The sequence below is a fragment of the Mus musculus genome, chromosome X, assembly GCF_000001635.26.
Source record: "Mus musculus strain C57BL/6J chromosome X, GRCm38.p6 C57BL/6J".
In the NCBI taxonomy this organism is placed as follows: Eukaryota; Metazoa; Chordata; class Mammalia; order Rodentia; family Muridae; genus Mus; species Mus musculus.
This window is the reverse complement of record NC_000086.7, coordinates 100,561,283-100,580,480: the sequence shown is the minus strand read 5'-3', so window position 1 is coordinate 100,580,480 and position 19,198 is coordinate 100,561,283. Positions and strand designations below refer to the sequence as shown.

Sequence of the window (19,198 nt, the reverse complement as noted above, 5' to 3'; positions counted from 1 at the left end):
TATTGTCTTCTATGCAGTAATTATTAGCGTCTAAGAACATTAGTGGTACCCAGAGCATAAGTTAGGATAGTTTGGTAGGGCCATTGTAAAAACAAGAAATGATTTTCGAGGGTGACTAATCAGATTTAAGATTCAGCAAGATAAGTCTGATGGAAGAGTTGATTAAAGCAGATTTTACTAGAAGCAATAGTCTATGAATTTTGTTAAGGTCTTTGACTGGATTATAACAGTAGGGGAGAGGAGGGGCTTGTTGGGATAACAAAATGTAGTAAAATTGATATGACTTCGGGGTACAATGGGGGTAGGAAGGAAGGAGATGATTTTCCTGGTGAGTAAAAGGTGTTTACTGGATGTGGTGGTTAGACTAGCTATGGCCCCCATACATTCATGAGTTTGAATGCTTGGCCCATAGGAAGTGGCTCTATTAGGAGGTATGGCCTTGTTGGAGTAGGTGTGGCCTTGTTGGAAGAAGTGTGTCACTCTGGAGGTGGGCTTTGAGATCTCATATGTGTGCTCAAGCTCCACCCAGTGTGGAACAGTCTCCTTCTCCTGCCTGCTGATCAAGATGTAGAACTCTCAGTGCCTTCTCTTACACTACGCCTGCCTTCACTCTGCCATGTTTCCCGTCATGACAATAATGGACTAAACCTCTGAAACTGTAAGCCAGACTCAATTAAATGTGAGTCTTTATAAGAGTTGCTTTGGTCAATAAAACCCTAATTAAGACATTGGTTATTGGTATATTGGATACATTTGGCTATTGCTTATGAGGGAAGTTTGGGTTAGAAGTAGACCCCAAATTATGTAAAAATAAGAGAAGGTCTAATAGTTAAGAGTCAATCAAAGGAAAAAAGAAAAGTAATCTAAATTGGCCTTTAACTTTGGGTTATCTGGTATATTTTAAAATATGTCTTACTCTTATTTTCCTTTATCTCTATGTACGTGGATTTGCACTTGAGAGTGAAGTTCCTGACAAGGCCAGAAGGCATCGAATTCCCTGGAGCTGGAGATACAGATGGGGAGAATTGCCCAGTATGGGTGCTGGGAACCAAACTCGAGTCCCCCGCTTGAGCAGTATGTATTCTTAACCACTGAGCTATCTCTCCATCCCCTGAAAATGTCTCTTTTTATTTACTCCTTTAGATTTCTCAAAATGTAGGGGCTGGAGATGTGGTTCAATTGGTAGTGTGAAATACAGATATCCTATTTACTGAGCTTGTTCTAGGCCCTGGGTTCCATCCTCAGCACCACATAAATCAGGCATGGTGGCTCATTCATGTGAGCCCAGCACTAAGGAGGTAGAGGCAAGAGGGTCAGGAGTTCAAGGTCATCCTCTGATACATAGCAAATTTGAAGTCAGCCTGGGCTACATGAGATAGCATCTCAAACACACAAACAAAAAAAGAAAAAAAAAGTATCAGAGTATACTTTTCAGGGAAAAAAAAAACCCGATAGATAGAATTTAGTAAGGGTTAACATAGCCAAAGATCACCAAAAGGAAAATATATCTGAAAGGCTTATGCCAACTGATCTCAAGTAAGGAGCCTTTTTTTTTTTGTTTTTTGTTTTGTTTTGTTTGTTTTGTTTTTTTCGAGACAGGGTTTCTCTGTGTAGCCCTGGCTGCCCTGGAACTCACTCTGTAGACCAGGCTGGCCTTGAACTCAGAAATCTGCCTGCCTCTGCCTCCCAACTTCTGGGATTAAAGGCGTGTTGCCACCACCGCCCGGAGTAAGGTGCCTTTTATCTATTCAAAATCATGCTTGGCAGTGATATGGAAGTAAGCCTTTGTATTTGAGGACAGAAGATTATTTTTAAAATTGTGTATGAATAGTTGTAGCAGCACTATTCATAGCTAAAAGGTGGGGAAAAAAACCAGATGTCCTTCCACTAGTGACTGGATAGACAAAATGCAGTTTATCCAAAATAGGTTGTTATTCAGTCACAAAGAATGGAGCACTGTTCCATACTATAATATGGAGGGACCTTGAAAACACGCTGGAAGAAAGAAGGCAATCATGAAAGAACATGCGCTATGTTGTTCCATTTCCATGCAATGTTCAGACTGGCAAAGCCTTGGGGACAGAAGGTGAATCTGTGCTTGCTAGGTGCTGAGGGAGTGGGCAGTGACTGCCGATGTGTACTGGGTTTTTAGTGGCACTTGAAAGAACTCCGAAAGTAGCATGTGGCAGCCATTGTACAGCTCTTCGAAAATACTAAACACTGCTGAACCTTGCACTTCCCCTGGCTAAATTTATGCCATGCAAAGTACATATTAATTTCATCTTTTTATTAACATTTTAAAAAACTGGATTTAAAAATTTCAGGTTCAGAAAGTACGTGTGACAAGAGGAGTCTAAGGGTGTCCCCTCTGAAGAATGCCTGGGTGGGGATCCTCAGGGACAACTCCTGCAGGGGTGCAGGCAGGGGCAGTATTATGGTCAGGAAGGAGCTCTTAATGCCCCTTCCATGACTGCACACACAGCCTCCTTCATCTTCCTTCCTTTTCCCCTTTTCCAGAACTCCGGTTCTAGGCAACACAGTTTCTTCTTCAAAGCAGGTGCCGCCCTTCTCTAGAGTGCACAGACACTTTGATCACAAGAATATCAGCTTCTGGGTGTTGGAGCAGCCATACTGGACCTTGTGCTGCTCAAACAGCTTGTACAGGGCGTCCATGTAGAGTGCATGGTATTTGTCCACTATCTCTGGGCTTGGGTTTTTAACCTGGGGCAGTGGCAAAGCTTCCCCAACTGTTGAAAGAGATGAAAGAAAAGAAAAAAAAAAAAGAAGAGTCAAAGTGCCAGATACTCTGGCTACTTCAATCAGTTCCCAGCTTCTCCCACTCTGCTGCCCTCTTCTTTGGTAGGGGAGGGGTAAGATGCAGTTAGATGGATGGAGAAAGAGCCTAGATGGACCTGAGGCTGAAAGTAGCACTCACCTACAGTGATGATGGGTTTGTGGTATGGTAGGAGTCCCTTGCAGTCTTGATGGAAACCTTGTCCATAGAAGACACAGCAATAGAAACCAAAGATCCGGCGAAAGAGGCTTTGGAACTTGAACATCCGGCTATCCTCATGAAACAGTACCTGGTCATATACCTCTGTTTCTCCGAACGTGAAGGTAGGGACCAGATGAGCCCTGTAGGAAAATGCTCATTTCTCAGACTTAGGCTATCCTGGAAACCATGGATGGACTTTTGTTCAAGGCCAGGCACTCTTCCATTAAGATGCAGCATTAAAGGCCTAAACATTCTTTTCTACATTAAACAGGGTTCCCTATTTGGTATATCTTGTCTTGAAATTTTCCAGGCCAATGAGGGTGTTATCTTTAGCCTGGATTACAAGGGCAAAATATAGAGAGACAGAGAGGAAAGAAGAGCCAGGAAGTGACACTCAGAGACCCACATGGTGAAAACTTCCAAGGGGTGTCAAGGAGGAAACACCTTAACTTTCCACTAGAGCACTAAGAAGATGTCAGTAATGTGTATAAATGCACATGTTGGAGATGCCCGCCCTCAAGGAGAACAAACATAAGGTATTGTCCTTGGGATTCTAGCAGAGAACATTGGTTCTTTTCTAAAGCCCACAAGAACCCACTGTGAACAGTGCTCTAGGACAAGGATCAGGCTCCTTAAGTGAGAAAAAGTGAACATAGCATTTTGACATGTGCTACTTGATTGGCTCCTCATAATTAATAGTGGGGCTATAGTGGGAGAAACCCAAACCCAGGTCCAGAAGAACGAAGATTCTGAAGGCAGACAGAGAGTAGCAGGGCCTAGACTAGAACCCAGGGCTCCTGGCTCCAACTCAGAGCTCTCCTTTTATACTATACTTCAAAATGATAGGCCCCTCAGGTGAGGTCATTTGAAGACAGAGCTGCCTCCTCCCTGAGTATGCAATGGGAAAATTGCCCTGTGTTCAGTAAGCTAGACTACTTAACAGTTTAGGCTCCTTCTTACACCAGACACCAGCTCCTTCAATTTTTCTTTTCCCAAAACAGCGCACCTGACATTTATCAGTCATCCTCTATGTACAAGGTACATGGTGGGTGTTTTATATGCATGAATTCACTCATAACTTACTGAATCTGGTGGTTTAGCTGAGGCAGGGGGATCATAAGTTAAAGGTCTACCTGAGCTGTAAAGTCATGCAAGCAGAACAATAATCAGTAGTCATGTTAGGAAGATGAAAATCCCAAAGATGATAGATATCCTTGAATGCATGGTAAGTCATATAGCCAGGGATATTGTTATTGTTGTTACTACTACCACTATTATTATTATTATTATTATTATTATTATTATTATTATCTGGTGGTGGGATGGAGCGTAGAGGCTCATGCGTGTTAGGCAGTTGCTCTACCACTCAACTACATGTCAAGCCTCATGAAGCCAGGATTTTAAGTCATGCTTCAGACTCCAGCTCTTCACACAGAGTCATTGCTCTGCAGTGTGTCTCTCACTTATTGTCAACAGACAAGTGTGGATTGCATCTACCAGCCACAGAAACGATGTGGATGTAATTGACGTGTTAGCCTGAGCCTAATTGCCTTTGACATTCTCTCTGAGTTCATAGTCTGATTTCATAGGAACTGGTGCAGCTTGCTTAGAGGAAGCAGATGGCTTAAAGCTTAAAACAAAAACAAAAACAAAAAAAACCCTACACCTATCTCTCCCTACTCAGTCATAAGTTCCCAGGGGTCAAAACTTAAATGGTACTCATCTTGATATAATCTACAGGGTCATATCATGCAGAGAGGGCTACCTTCTCCTCCTGTTGGGGGCCACCTACCCATGTTGGAGGGCTGTGCGCACAAACCCTTTGCGTTTCTTGAGGAGGAGGGTGGTGGTGTTAGGCACACTCTGTAGGGCCTCTCCCACTCCTCCCACGACAATGCCCACGAGGTTTCCAGTGCCATGGCTCAGCAGGTAGTCGATGGATGCCTGGCTCACAGAACACAATCCTAGAGAGAATCAAGACACAGAGAGGACAAAGTCATCAGGAGAGGAGCAAATGTTAGAGATCAGAGGCTGGCTTCTGTGTTCCCATGACTCATAGGAGGAAAAGCTCAAGGAGCTGGGACAGAAGTATGGTGAAGAGAAGGCCATGAGAATGTTTCACTTGAAGGCAATGTCTATAGGAAGCACTGGAAAGAAGCTACAGCAGGGTGGTTTTCAGTGGGATAAATAAACCTTTCTGAATTTCATTTTTCTATCTTTTTCTATTAATAGCAATACGCACTGCTCAGTGAGCACATACTCCATGCCAGGAATCATGCTGACTGCTTTACTTATTTAAGACACTATTCTTAAGAGAATCCTCATGTAACTGCTATGCGATTTTAGCACTATTTTTCAGTTGAGTCCACTAGAAGTTAGCTGATTTGCCTGTGATCTTACAACAAGCAACAGAGCCAAGATTTCAGCTGGACAGGTTAACTCCAGGATATATGCTTTGGCTTCCACACTATGATTATGGGGCAAAGGAATGGTGCAGTGAGGGAGAAGAGGCTTAAAAGGGTGCGTTACAAAAAGCTACAGTGAAATGGACCAGAAGCTCCAGTGAGTATGATCAGAAGCACCTTTGGCCATGATGTAGTCCCTAATAATGGGGATCTTGAAGAACCAGGACAGTGTGGCCAAGTGAGGAGTGATGCCTGGGAAGGTCTTCGAGAAGCCTGTGGCCTCAGTGCAGAAGTTGCAGAAGGCACCGAAGGTCAGGAGACCATGGGGGTGGACCCCCATGATGTAGTTCTCTGAAGGTGACAGGTCCTTAGTCTTCAGGATCTGCAACCATGGAAACAAATGGCATAGAGGGTGCAATGAGCTCACATGGAGAAGCAAGGTGAAGACATGCCAGGGATTTAAATGTTCTCGGAACTAGCTGCTTAACAGGCAAAGCACACAAGGGTTTCAAGAGGCATGCACTTTGATCTCCACAGCCCTGGGGTGACAAGATAGGATCTGAGGCAAGTGAAACTGATGAACCACTTGCTTAAATACTGCCATATCTGTGAAGCATTTCTTCTCTATTCTTCATCAGAATCACTTCTGTGTCTTGCACCATGCACCTACCTGTTCACCCCAGCATCTGGGAGTTTGTTTGTTTATTTATTTATTTATTTATTTATTTATTTATTTATTTATTTGAGACAGGTAGCCCTGGCAGTCCTGGAACTCACTCTGTAGACCAGGGTGGCCTGGAACTCAGAAATCCACCTGCCTCTGCCTCCCAAATGCTGGGGTTAAAGGCGTGCGCCACCACTGCCCGGCTCAGATGGGAGCTTCTTGCTCATGAAGAATCACATTGTAGCTACTTCTCTGAAGCCCAAACATGTGACTAGTTGGAAGTGCTTGAATCATGTTTGTTAAACTGAAGGACACTTTTCTTCAGCCTATATCATATAGCAGGTCATACCAAGAGTTTGCAAACTATCCTAGTGAAGTACAGAAGACCGTGCTGTAATCTAGCCAGAGCTGACACTTTGCCGGGGTGCTCAGTTTTCTTATGGGCACTCCCTAGTCATTTGATATAATGTCTGCACTTTGAGTGTTGTGAGAGACAGTGGGGGAAGGGATACTTACTGTAATGGGGAAATAGTCCCTGATGTGGTTCCAGACATTCCAGTTCCGTACCCAGTCTGAACGCCTGCCACCTGAGACAAAAGTGCCAGTAGAGGATATTAGTATTGCCACCCCAGGTCTCTTATTCACCCAGAAATTCCCTAGAAACCAGGAGGGACAACATCCAAGAGGAAAGGAAGACACCCCAGAATGGTTTCAGCTGTCTAGCGTTTGTACCTCTAAGAACTTGGGAGAGAGGTTGGTGGCTTGGTGAGTGGAACCCTCCTGAAAGCAGGGTTCTAGGCTATGGTGGAACATTCTTTTTTCTAGGTTCACAACTCTTACCTTTATCTGGAGTCTTCCAGTCGAGAAGTAACCAGACAAAGTAAACTGTTGGTAGCGGCCACAAGGGTGTGAACAATAGGCAAATTAACAATGGCTGCACAATCCAAACTGAGGAGAGAGTAGACCAAACCAAATTTGTACTGGGAGCAGAATTTGGCCATATCTAGTCCTATTACTACTACCGCATACTAGCCACACTGTGATCCTGGACATCAGCACAGTCTAGGTCCTGACATTTGCCCTTCAGAATTCTTCTGTCATCTACCATGTGCAATCCTCACTTCTCCTCCTACCTCTCATGTTCTCCTGACTCCCTGTACTTTGGCTCTGTGCCCAGAACAAGCTTCTTGCCGACTGCTCACATTCAGCTCTCATTTTTCCCTTTTTGTCCCCAATCTCCTTTAGTATCCGCCATCCTAGAATTGTGATAGGGTATGGATATACATTTCTTCCCTCTCAGATTCTCCATCTTTCTCTTGACCATTCTAATCCAATATCTCCATCCCTGTACTGTTTCCTACCCACCGTCCTTGTCCTCTTGCCAATTCAACACCCCTTCCATTGTCTTTCTTTCACGCCATACTACCAGTCAACTCTCAGAGCGGAAAACACTGGCTCAAATACTGGCTATACAGGTGGGCATATTGGCATACACCTGCAATCTAGCACACAGTAAGCCGAGACAAGAAGGTGAGTTAGACACCACGCTGAGCGTAGACTTGTCTCTTAAAATTCAACCGACCCATCAGTAAGACACCAACAAATGAAACCAAGAGAACAAATGAAGCAAAAACCTCCACAGGCTCCATTTCTCTAAATCTACAATGCTACCTGTTCGCTGTGCTATTACATGCTCCTAAAGAAACCCTCTTAATCACATTTCCTCTCTATAGGTAGTACAGGTTAAGGAATACCTAGAATTAACTGGTACATTCATATCTATCCTGACTATGCTCCATGCTCCCATCTGTTCTCACTGTGACCTGGGGCTTTATCTCTTCCTTTTCTTTCTGGGTACATAAAGCTCAAGAGTCCATGGCACAGCTCTCTAGTACTATCTAAATTGATCAAAAGACCAAGAATGAGACCATAAGAATATCACCCAGGTCTGGCCCTGCCTTCTTGGATTGGCTTTTTACTGTGCACTCTTGATTCAGTACTCACACATGGCAACGTAGCTCAAGGGCCACTGCAGAAGGCTCAGACTCTGTAAGTGTTCAGTCTTCATAGAGCAAGACATGATGCCCAGGACCCTGAGGGAGGTAAAGTTCCTAGAGCTTGTTCCAATGAACGATGCCACCAGTCTCTGGATGCTCACTTAGCAGTGAATGACTGAGACTATGAAGAGCTGACACTTGCCCTCTCCCCTCTTTTCCATAGCTCCCTCCCCCCACCCACTGCAGAGGCCTGTTCAGTAGCACTGGGGCCTGCCCACAGGTCTAGCCCTGCCCACTGCCCTTTGACTCTTTCCTGTGACTATGAGGACATCAGGATGAAGAAAGGAGAACATGACTGTCATCCAGTCTAAGTGGCAGATACCCAGAGAGGGGAAATTCTCTCACAGGCCACTCTGAGACCACAAGGGGTATAAACTGAAGGAGACAGCTGATGAGAAGACTATTTGGGGATTATAGGATGAGGGGCACTGGAACTGTATCTGTGTTGCCCTCAAGTAGCCTGATGAGAGGCTGCCCTGTCTCATACTTTTCTGCATGTACACAAAAGTAGAAAGTGAAACACAATTTCAACTTTATACTTTCATTAAGTATTGTTTGAACCCAAGCACTGGAAAACAATAACAACAACAACAACAACAACAACAGCAGCAGCAGCAGCAGCAGCAGCAACAACAACAACAACAACAAAACCCAATTGTTAACATTTTGGCATAATTGTTCATCTGTCTGCTTATCTGGGAGGAGTATTTTACAGTAACTGTGTGACCCTGTGCCAGTCCATCACTAAATCCTTCATTATGGAGGTGGAAAATTTCAGATGTTTTCTTCGACCATATTACTACCACTGTTACCCTTAACAGATGTAAAGATTCTCTAACAACAGCTAATATTCAATACATAGGAGAAGATCTTAGTTCTAAACAAGATTCACTGGTTATATTTGGATATTGTGTCATTTAAGTTTGTTTGTTTATTGTATATGAGCACACTGTCGCTGTCTTCAGACACACACCAGAAGACGGCATCGGATCCCATTACAGATGGTTGTGAGCCACCATGTGGTTGCTGGAAATTGAACTCAGGATCTTCGGAAGAGCAGTCAGTGCTCTTAACCACTGAGCCATCTCTCCAGCCCTTAAGTCTCTCTTTTAGTTACACTCTTGCTCTCTCACCATAAAATAGAACCCAGATTTTAAAAACCTATTTTAAAACATGTATGGAAGCCGGGCGTGGTGGCGCATGCCTTTAATCCCAGCACTTGGGAGGCAGAAGCAGGCATGGTCTACAAAGTGAGTTCCAGGACAGCCAGGGCTATACAGAGAAACCCTGTCTCGAAAAACAAACAAACAAACAAACAAACAAACAAACCAACCAACCAACCAACCATGTATGGATTAATGACTATTATCAGACAACACCTGGTAACCACCATTAGGTGAAGACAGGACCTTCAACTTGGTCTACATCCTCTCCATGTGCCTGACCTATTCACATCCCAGTCCCCTTTCTCCCCCTCCGAGTAACCATTATCTGAAAACCTAGTGTCATCTTCTTCATGATTGTCTATGGGATACCTCTCCAGATATAATCCCTTAATAACTATGATTTATTAATAACCATTCAAAATTTAACTTTTCTTCTTCTGAACTTTCTATTCTGGAGTAACTAGATTTACAAGGGAGTTGCAAACAGTACAGAGAGCTGTCTACATCCTCTATTCACCTTCTCTCTCTGTTGCTTAGCATGCTATGGAAGGAAACATTGAATAGTTATTAAAATGAAGAAATTTAAATTGGAGAATCTGTTAAAAGAAGAGTTCAAGCCTGCTTTGTTTTGAGATGGAGTCTTGCCATCTAACCCTGACTGACCTAAAAGTCTCTATATAGGTCAGGTTGGCCACAGAAGCTCCACTGCTTCCTGAATGTTGGAGCTACAAGAGTGAGCCTCAAATCCATTTGTGTGTGTGTGTGTGTGTGTGTGTGTGTGTGTGTGTGTGTGTGTGTAGATAAGAGGACAGCTTATGGAGGTTGGTTCTTTCCTTCCACCATGTGATGCTGGGATCAAGCTCAGTTCATCAGGTTTATACTGCAAACACCTTTGCCCACTGACCTACTCACTTGCTCTCAAGTATTTTAATATACAGATCTCTCCTCCAGTTTTCTTTCTTTAATGTTGAAATCTAGATGATGCCCAATTACAAACCAAACTGAGAATAAGGCCTTTTATTTTCCAGTGCAACTGGTGAGTGTGTGTGTGTTGTTGTTGTTCTTATTGTTGGGGACTGAACCAAGGACTTTGAGTATGCTGGCCAAGTGGTCAGTGACTGAACTACATACCTAGAAGTGTGACTATTCTTAATGTCTGGCAAGTTCTAGGCCATTGATGTCAAGTATGCAATCTTGAGTATTTGGGTTTTGATTTGTCAGCAGATGATTGCTTGTGTAGTGAGATCACTGGAATCCCATGGAGGCGTATGTTTTGGGGACTTAGTGGGGGTTAATAAGTTGCACAGTAATTGAGAACAAAGGACATATTCCAAAAGCGAGAGGAAAGAATGTGGGAGAGGAAGGCAGGTGCCAGCTGACCTTTGAGGCAGTTGAGTGTTAAGGAAAGGTCCGTATGCTTTGCTTCCCCTTATCCCAGAATGCCCTCCTCCTCCCAGGTCTTCCTGCTGTTTAGAAACTAGTCTGGCCCTAGGGCAAGAGGTACGTATTGCTGAAGAGCTGCTCTGCTGAGGTAGTGACATCAGCTGGGGTTAGGGATGAGACTTCATCCCTGGCACTCTCTCTTCTCAGTAGAAAATGTCCTACATCACCTTCCTGCCCACACTCTCTCATCCTTGTAAATTGTTTTCTCCAGGAAGCCAGCCTCCTTGCTTAACTTTTTAATAATGTGTGAAGTCTCAGTATTCCTCTCTATTTCCTCCTGTCCCCCTGGGGGTAGGGGAGAAGGCAAGTTATTTAGGAGACACACTACAGAAACTGTGTGTATATATATTCCATTCTGTGCCAGATCCCATCCCTTGCCTTAGTATTTTCATATGTAAAATATGGATTGCCATATGATATGATTGTGTTATAATATCAATTGAATAACATATGACACACTGAATCCATGATGTGCATACATTATGATGGTATTTGCACCCATTCGAAACAATAGATGTGCAAGGTATTATTTATTAATTGTAGACAGTGCCCTGTAATAATGAAGTTACTCCCACTCCCTCACGCCTCACAAGTTTGCTTCCTACAAGTTGTGAACAAAGGCTTTTTTAAAATTAAAGTTTATGGAGGCGGCAGAAATGGCTTGGTGAGTAAGAGCACTGGCTGCTCTTCCAGAGAACCTGGGTTTGATTCCCAGCACCCACATGGGGGCTCACAATCATCTGTAACTCCAGTCCCAGGGGATCCCGTGCTCTCTTCTGGCCTCCATGGGCAACAGGTACACACATGGTGAACAGATATACATGCAGACCAAGTCCCTATACTCATGACAATAAAATAATTAAAATTTTATTATTTTTCTGATTATGGAAAGAATCCATATAGATCAGTCAATTTTCAGACTACTCTGGAAAGTGTAACAAGAACAAAAGCTACATCTAACCTTACCATCACAAGTAATCCCTGCTAACTGTAAACACTGGGGGTTCATCATTCTGCAGTACTTTTTCCTATACAAATGTGGTCATAGATATAAAATTACTGTTGAGTTTGGATTCATGAGTACAACACATCAAGATGTGTATCTGAGCTCTCACTTAAGCAAGTGACTTAAGTGCTTAGTGCTTCTATTTCATTGTCTGTAAAAGGATTAAATATTGACCCACATCACAGGACTGTCACTTATATAAAATAATTTATGCAGAGTCCTTGGCTCAGTGCTTTGCTCATATATATGCTTAGATTAAAGGTTCAATAAATTAAACAGTGGCCAAAAATTTAAATGTTGGTTATTTAGTATGATTAATGAATGAAAATAGAGCCTTATCTCAGATTCCATTTTGTGAACTGCTTTGTATGAAATGGTATACTGTGACAATCTTTCATGTCATTATAGCATCATATATACCATTTCATTGTAGGACCATGCTATAATTCATTGATCAATATTTTATTGTATTTGAAGCACAATTTTCTTAATTAATCAACTAATTAATTTTCATACAGGGACTCACTATGTAGTTTGTCCTGGAATTTGCTATGTAGATGAGGCTAGCCACTAATTTATGGAGACTTGCCTGCCTCTGCCTCTTCTTCTGACAAAGCTTGAACCACCAAACCTGCTTTATTTATTTTTGTTTTATATATATTTTTTAAAAATTCTATTATCTTTAATGATGTGTGTGTATTTGTGTAAGGCTATGTAAGCAGGAGTTTAGGTGCCTACGGAGGTCAGAAGAAGGCATTAGATCCAGTTGTGAATAAGGTTCTTGATTTGGGGCCTGGGAACTGAACTTAGGCCCTCTGGAAGAGTTGAATGAGTTCTGAACCTCTGAACCATCTCCTCCAGCCGCTTTTTTTTTTAAAGATTTATTTATTTTATGTATATAAGTACACCATTGCTCTCCTCAGAACAGGGCATCAGACCCCATTACAGATGGTTGTGGTTGCTGGGATTTGAACTCGGGACTCCGGAAGAGCAGTCAGTGCTCTTAACCACAGATCCATCTCTCCAGCTTTGCCTTGCTTCGTCTGAGACAAGATCTCATGTGGCTCAGGCTGGCCTTGAACTTATCCTGATCCTGAAGCCCCCACTCCTGACTGCTGAAATGATATGCGTGGGTGGGCTACCGTGCTTATGCAGAGGCACTAAGTCTAGCCAGATTTCTAAGTCCTTTAATAGTAGGTAAAAGATGGCTGAATAGTCAGCATACCTTCTGTATTATGCTCAGCATCCTCTCCCACAATGAATTTTAGGAGTTTGGGCATGCTGCAGGCAGAAGATGATTTCCTATGCCTCCATTGGCATACATAGGTATGGCACAGGCACCAGAGAGGTGGGCTGCATAGCCTTGTCAGGACAACTCTGGGCTTGAGGAGGTACCATGACCCTCTTCTCCATACCCATCCCCCGATCTCCCACCCCATCCCTTCTTCCCTCTATCCCTTCCCCCAAACACACCACACACACACACACACACACACACACACACACACACCTCTTATCTGGCAATTCTGGTAGTGCTGCTGTTTAGATTTACCTGAAAAATCCCTAAATGCAAGCCAGGTCCAGAGGATTGTGAAACCAGAAAAAATGGGATTTTTAAGCAATGGATCATTGAGGTCAGTCTGTACTAAGAATAAACTTGAGTAAAATAACTGTGTTTCACATTATTTTCTTTCCCCTTTGAGAAGAGAAAAAGTGAGTCCAGTTTCACCTGAACTAAAATGGTGAAAGTGTTCTGCAATTTTCATGGCCAGAATATCTGGGACATTCAGACACTTTTTTGGTTTGTGGATATACTTGGCTGCCCTGAATTGTATTAAAAGAAATGCGATAATAAGGAAAAGAGATTAGGAAACCTGAGGATGTGGAGACCTGGTTGTTAGTAAGAACACTAATCCTATGTCTTCACTGTTGTTTTTATTAATGTGGCCTCATTGAATTGTATTGTTAGAATCTTTTGTTGATGACATACCCTTTGCTTTCTTTATTTTGTGGTTTTATGAGACAAGGGTTTCATGTAGCCCAGGCTGGCCTTAAACTTGTTATGTAGACAAGGCTGGCCTGAACTCCTGATTGTCCTGCCTACACTTCCCCAGTCATTACAGGTGTGTGCAACCACACCTGGGTCTGGAGGACATAATATTCATCACTTTATGGGGCCTTCCTTCCTTCCTCCTTTCCTTCCTTCCTTCCTTCCTTCCATCTTTATTGGGTCATGTTATTCCTCCACATTACACTGTCTCTATTATCCACAGATTCTGTCAACACACATTTGTTTGCTGAAAAATTCCTGGGAGGAATTTCTTTCTTGAGCACTACACATGGAAAGTGTCACGTGCTCTTAACTTGCAGCTTAGCCTCTCATTGGCTGTAAGGATTGATCAGAGCAGCATCAAATGGTCAAGTGAGTTCTGTCAAAATAGCATGTGGGCAGAACCTAGCAAAATTAGGTCACCTGGGAGAATGGACAGGTGCTAACACTCTCCTGAGCCAATGCCTAGTCATATGGAGATCTAGATAGCAAAGACCAGGTTGAAGATGTGTAAGGTCAGCAATCAGAGGTCGGCAGCGTGGGACCAGAGGTCTACACACTGGTGCAGATAAAGGTCACTAGAGCTCAGAAGGGTAAATTAAACTTGAGTGCTCCCTATCTACATGACTGGGAACAATGGAACAGAGATCTTACCATTTCCCTACCTGCCTTTGGCAGGCTGGCTGTTTGGCCATGTGGTGTCATCACTGGCCAATCTCAGCTTGTTTCTCATCTTCCACTGTATCTCTGGCAATCTTCAGACTCCTCTAAGCTTTTTGGATGCATTCAGTTTGGATGGTGTGTGGGACGTAGTCAAGCTGGAGGTGGTAAGGCTGACAATTCATTCCTTACAGCCTGGCAGCTGCAAGAGTGAAAACTACAGATTGCAAAGAATACACTCGTCATCCCAGAATGTGGCCAGGTAATTGATAGTTGGGAAACTTGCTTCAGTCCTGTCTAAGGTGATTAGACTGTAAGGACTCCGGTACATCAAGTCTCTGCAGGGCTAGGCACATCCTCTTTCACTGAGGCCAGACAAGGTAGCCCAAGTAGTAGAACCTATCCCACAGATAGGCAACAGCTTTTGGGATAGCCCTCGCTAAAGTTGTTCAGGACCCACATGAAGGTCAAGCTGCATATCTGCTACATATGTGTGGGCTTTTATTGTCCTTGATCTGTTCTAAGATATAAACTTTGTATATGATTTAGTCAGATAAAGGGAATGAGAAAAACATCATCATGGCCCAACACTAGGATTTGTTTACATGCAGGAGGCAGGAAAGTGGAGAATTCTAGTCCTACCAGCTAAGCAAACACAAATGTCTTTAGGAACCAGAGGTACTAAAAATGAAGGAACGAGCTGGGGGTCATACGGAATGACATGAATGTGATGACCCAGAGAGATGCCTTTTTAGGCCTTCCAACTTTTTATTGTAAGAAGTTTCACATATACAAGGACATTAAAAGAATAATAAAAGAAATAAATTCCTGGGCTGGTGAGATGGCTCAGTGGGTAAGAGGTCCGGAGTTAAGATATAAGATATAATTTGCTAAACACATGAAACTCAAGAAGAATGAAGACTGAAGTGTGGACACTATGCCCCTCCTTAGATTTGGGAACAAAACACCCATGGAAGGAGTTACAGAGACAAAGTTTGGAGCTGAGATGAAAGGATGGACCATGTAGAGTCTGCCATATCCAGGGATCCACCCCATAATCAGCATCCAAACGCTGACACCATTGCATACACTAGCAAGATTTTATTGAAAGGACCCAGATGTAGCTGTCTCTTGTGAGACTATGCCGGGGCCTAGCAAACACAGAAGTGGATGCTCACAGTCAGCTAATGGATGGATCATAGGGCTCCCAATGGAGGAGCTAGAGAAAGTAGCCAAGGAGCTAAAGGGATCTGCAACCCTATAGGTGGAACAACATTATGAACTAACCAGTACCCCGGAGCTCTTGACTCTAGCTGCATATATATCAAAAGATGGCCTAGTCGGCCATCACTGGAAAGAGAGGCCCATTGGACTTGCAACCTTTATATGCCCCAGTACAGGGGAACACCAGGGCCAAAAAGGGGGAGTGGGTGGGCAGGGGAGTGGGGGTGGGTGGATATGGGGGACTTTTGGTATAGCATTGGAAATGTAAATGAGCTAAATACCTAATAAAAAATGGAAAAAAAAAAGAGGTCCGGAGTTCAAATCCCAGCAACCACATGGTGGCTCACAACCATCTGTAATGAGATCTGACGCCCTCTTCTGGTGTGTCTGAAAACAGCTACAGTGTACTTACATATAATAAATAAATAAATCTTTAAAAAAAGAAATAAATTCCTGCATGTCATCAGTTACTTAAATTCAGTACTTGCTAATCTTATGCATATTTATATTTTCTTTTTCTATGTGCACACAGATGATTGCACATATGTACATATGTATGCATGTCTTACTTTTTGGAAGCACTTCTAATTTAAAAAATAATGGTTATGCTTTCTAAACAAAACAAAACTACAGATTTGCCCAAAGATTGACTGTAGCAATGAGAGCTGGCCAGTATGGAAGCAAAGACATGCCTGAATAAATCCTGAGAGTCCAGCCAACACCAATGATCTCTATCACAGAATCCAGTGGACCAGCAGAAACGTAAATGGCCTTCAAGTTACTTCCCATCCACCTTGTTCTGGAAACAGTATATAATCCTTTACAAATCTGACAACGTTTTCCTCTTATTTTAAAATTTTATTTGTGCTTTCATGAAATTCATTGTACACATAAAGAGTTGAAAGAAAAACAAGTGAACATATGTGAAAAGCTCTTAGTTGGAGCCCCAGTACTGTAAACCAAGGAGGATGGAAGTGATAGTAACTTCCAATGCCCTTCTTATGCTCTTACCTCATCTTATTTCCCTGTGCAAATAACTACATCAATGCTTGTCTACTGTACTGTATTTGTAATTTTATCCCGTATACATGTAAGTCTTCTAAACAGAAGATATTATTTAAGCTTGTCTTCATTTGATATAGACCCTTCTCAACTCATGATTGTTTTACACCATGATAAACTCACCCTAACTAAAACACGAATTTAAGCCCGTGACCTGCCAAGCTTGATAGCCCAGCAAGATGGCATCCTGAAGAGTATTTGTTCTTTCCCTCTTGATTGCGTGGCTCACTGGGAGCAGTAACTCACTGCCACTGCTAAGTATCACAAAAGAGAACCTCTGACATGGGAAAGGAGTCTAAATTCAAACTATAGTTTTTAGTTGATACATGCCATTTTTGCTCTGTCAAAGTTGAAAGACTGAAAGTCAAATCATCCTTGAATTCAGTGTTTTAGTCAGTTCTGTCACTGTGCCAGAGTATCTGAGCTAAGCAGCAGATCGAGGCGAAAGCTTCATTTTTGCTCACGGTTTGAGATAACTCAGTCAGAGCTCGTTTTTGGAGCCCCTTGGAGCCCAGCACATCATAGTGGGAGAGTGTGGCAGAGGGGGCAGCTGAGAAACAAGAGAGACAGATAGGAAGAGGCCAGATTCTCAGTATTCCTTTCAAAAACAAACTGCAAACCACCCAACTGCATTCTAATAGGCTGTACCTCCCAAAGGTTCTATCACCTCCCAATATCACCAAACTGAGGATCAAGCTTTTAACAACACATGGGCCTTTTGGAAGTCATTCTGAGTTGAAACTACTACACACAGGGATTGTCTGTACACACACATTGGCACAATCAAAAGACTGTTGATAGTGGCTGGCACACAGTAGGTGCTCCATACTTGTTTGAGTTCTTTTTCCCTATTTTGTACATTGCCTTAATCTTACGGTCTTAATTTTAATGTTATTAATTTATCAACCCTTACTTTTCCTTTTTGAAATTTAATTTTTTGCATAGTATTGACATCATTTCTAACCTCTTCAGCACCTACTCCCTGAGTTAAGAGCAGCAAGTGGGGCATGTGTCCTTATTACAAGTTGGAGCACCTTCTGGTTATATGCCCAGGAGAGGAATTGCTGGATCTTCCGGTAGTACTATGTCCAATTTTCTGAGGAACCGCCAGACTGATTTCCAGAGTGGTTGTACAAGCTTGCAATCCCACCAGCAATGGAGGAGTGTTCCTCTTTCTCCACATCCTCGCCAGCATCTGCTGCCACCTGAATTTTTGATCTTAGCCATTCTGACTGGTGTGAGGTGGAATCTTAGAGCTGTTTTGCTTTGCATTTCCCTGATGATTAAGGATGTTGAACATTTTTTTCAGGTGCTTCTCAGCCATTCAGTATTCCTCAGTTGAGAATTCTTTATTTAGCTCTGTACACTATTTTAAAATAGGGTTATTTAGTTTCCTGGAGTCTAACTTCTTGAGTTCTTTGTATATATTGGATATTAGCCCTCTATTGGATTTAGGATTGGTAAAGATCTTTTCCCAATCTGTTGGTTGCCTTTTTGTCTTGAGGACTCATGCTCCACTATGTTCATAGCAGCCTTATTTATAATAGCCAGAGCTGGAAAGAACCCACATGTCCCTCAATAGAGGAATGAATACAGAAAATGTGGTATATTTACCCAATGGAGTACTACACAGCTAGTAAGAACAATGAATTTATGAAAATCTTAGACAAATGGATGGATCCGGAGGATATCATCCTAAGTGAGGCAACCGATCACAAAAGAACACACATGATATGCACTCACTGATAAGTGGATATTAGCCCAGAAGCTCAGAATACCCAAGATACAATTCACAGAGTACATGAAGCTCAAGAAGAAGGAAGACCATACATAGTGTGGGTGCTTCAGTCATTAGAAGAGAGAACAAAATACTCACGAGAGCAAATATGGAAACTTAGTATGGAGCAGAGACTGAAGTAAAAGCTATACAGAGACTGCCCCACTTGGGGATCCATCCCATAAACAACCTCCAAACCCAGGTACTATGTCAGATGCCAACAAGAGCTAGCTGACAGGAGCCTGATAAAGCTGTCTCCTGAGAGGCTCTGCCAGTACCTGACAAATATAGAAGTGGATGCTCACAGCCATCCATGGGATGGAGCACATGGTCCCCAATGAAGGAGTTAGAGAAAGTACCCAAGGAGCTGAAGGGGTTTGCAGCCCCATAGGAGGAATAATATGAACTAAATAGTACCCCCAGAGCTCCCTGGGTCTAAACCACCAACCAAAGAAAACACATGGTGGGACTCATGGCTCTAGCTGCATATGTAGCAGAGGATGGCCTAGTTGGCCATTAATGGGAGGAGAGGCCCTTGGTCCTGTGAAGGCTCTATGCCCCAGAGTAGTCCGGGAATGCCAGAGCCAGGAAGTGGGAGTGGGTGGGTTGGGGAGCAGGAGGAGGGGGGAGGGGATAGGGGATTTTCGGAGTCGAAACTAGGAAAGAGGATAACATTTGAAATGTAAATA

The 19,198-nt window shown here is 42.9% G+C and overlaps 1 protein-coding gene across 1 annotated transcript; it reads right to left on the bottom strand.

Annotated features, from left to right (window-relative positions):
- Window positions 1-2,274: 2,274 nt before the first annotated feature.
- Awat1 (acyl-CoA wax alcohol acyltransferase 1) lies at window positions 2,275-8,234 on the bottom strand. The gene is made up of 7 exons (NM_001081136.1): window positions 8,069-8,234; window positions 6,905-7,012; window positions 6,581-6,651; window positions 5,578-5,782; window positions 4,788-4,959; window positions 2,936-3,135; window positions 2,275-2,747 (listed from the first exon to the last, which is right to left on the bottom strand). The coding sequence occupies exons 1-7, from the start codon at window positions 8,142-8,144 to the stop codon at window positions 2,593-2,595; spliced, it is 987 nt and encodes a 328-aa protein (NP_001074605.1). The 5' UTR covers window positions 8,145-8,234; the 3' UTR covers window positions 2,275-2,592.
- Between the last annotated feature and the right edge of the window lie 10,964 nt (window positions 8,235-19,198).

Excerpts from the sequence above, each read along its gene's own strand:
- Awat1 (NM_001081136.1), bottom strand. The coding sequence starts at position 8,144 with ATGTCTTGCTCTATGAAGACTGAACACTTACAGAGTCTGAGCCTTCTG. Across the intron at positions 6,652-6,904 it reads CTGGAAGACTCCAGATAAAG|GTGGCAGGCGTTCAGACTGG; the intron begins GTAAGAGTTGTG and ends CTTTTGTCTCAG. Across the intron at positions 2,748-2,935 it reads CAAACCCATCATCACTGTAG|TTGGGGAAGCTTTGCCACTG; the intron begins GTGAGTGCTACT and ends CTCTTTCAACAG.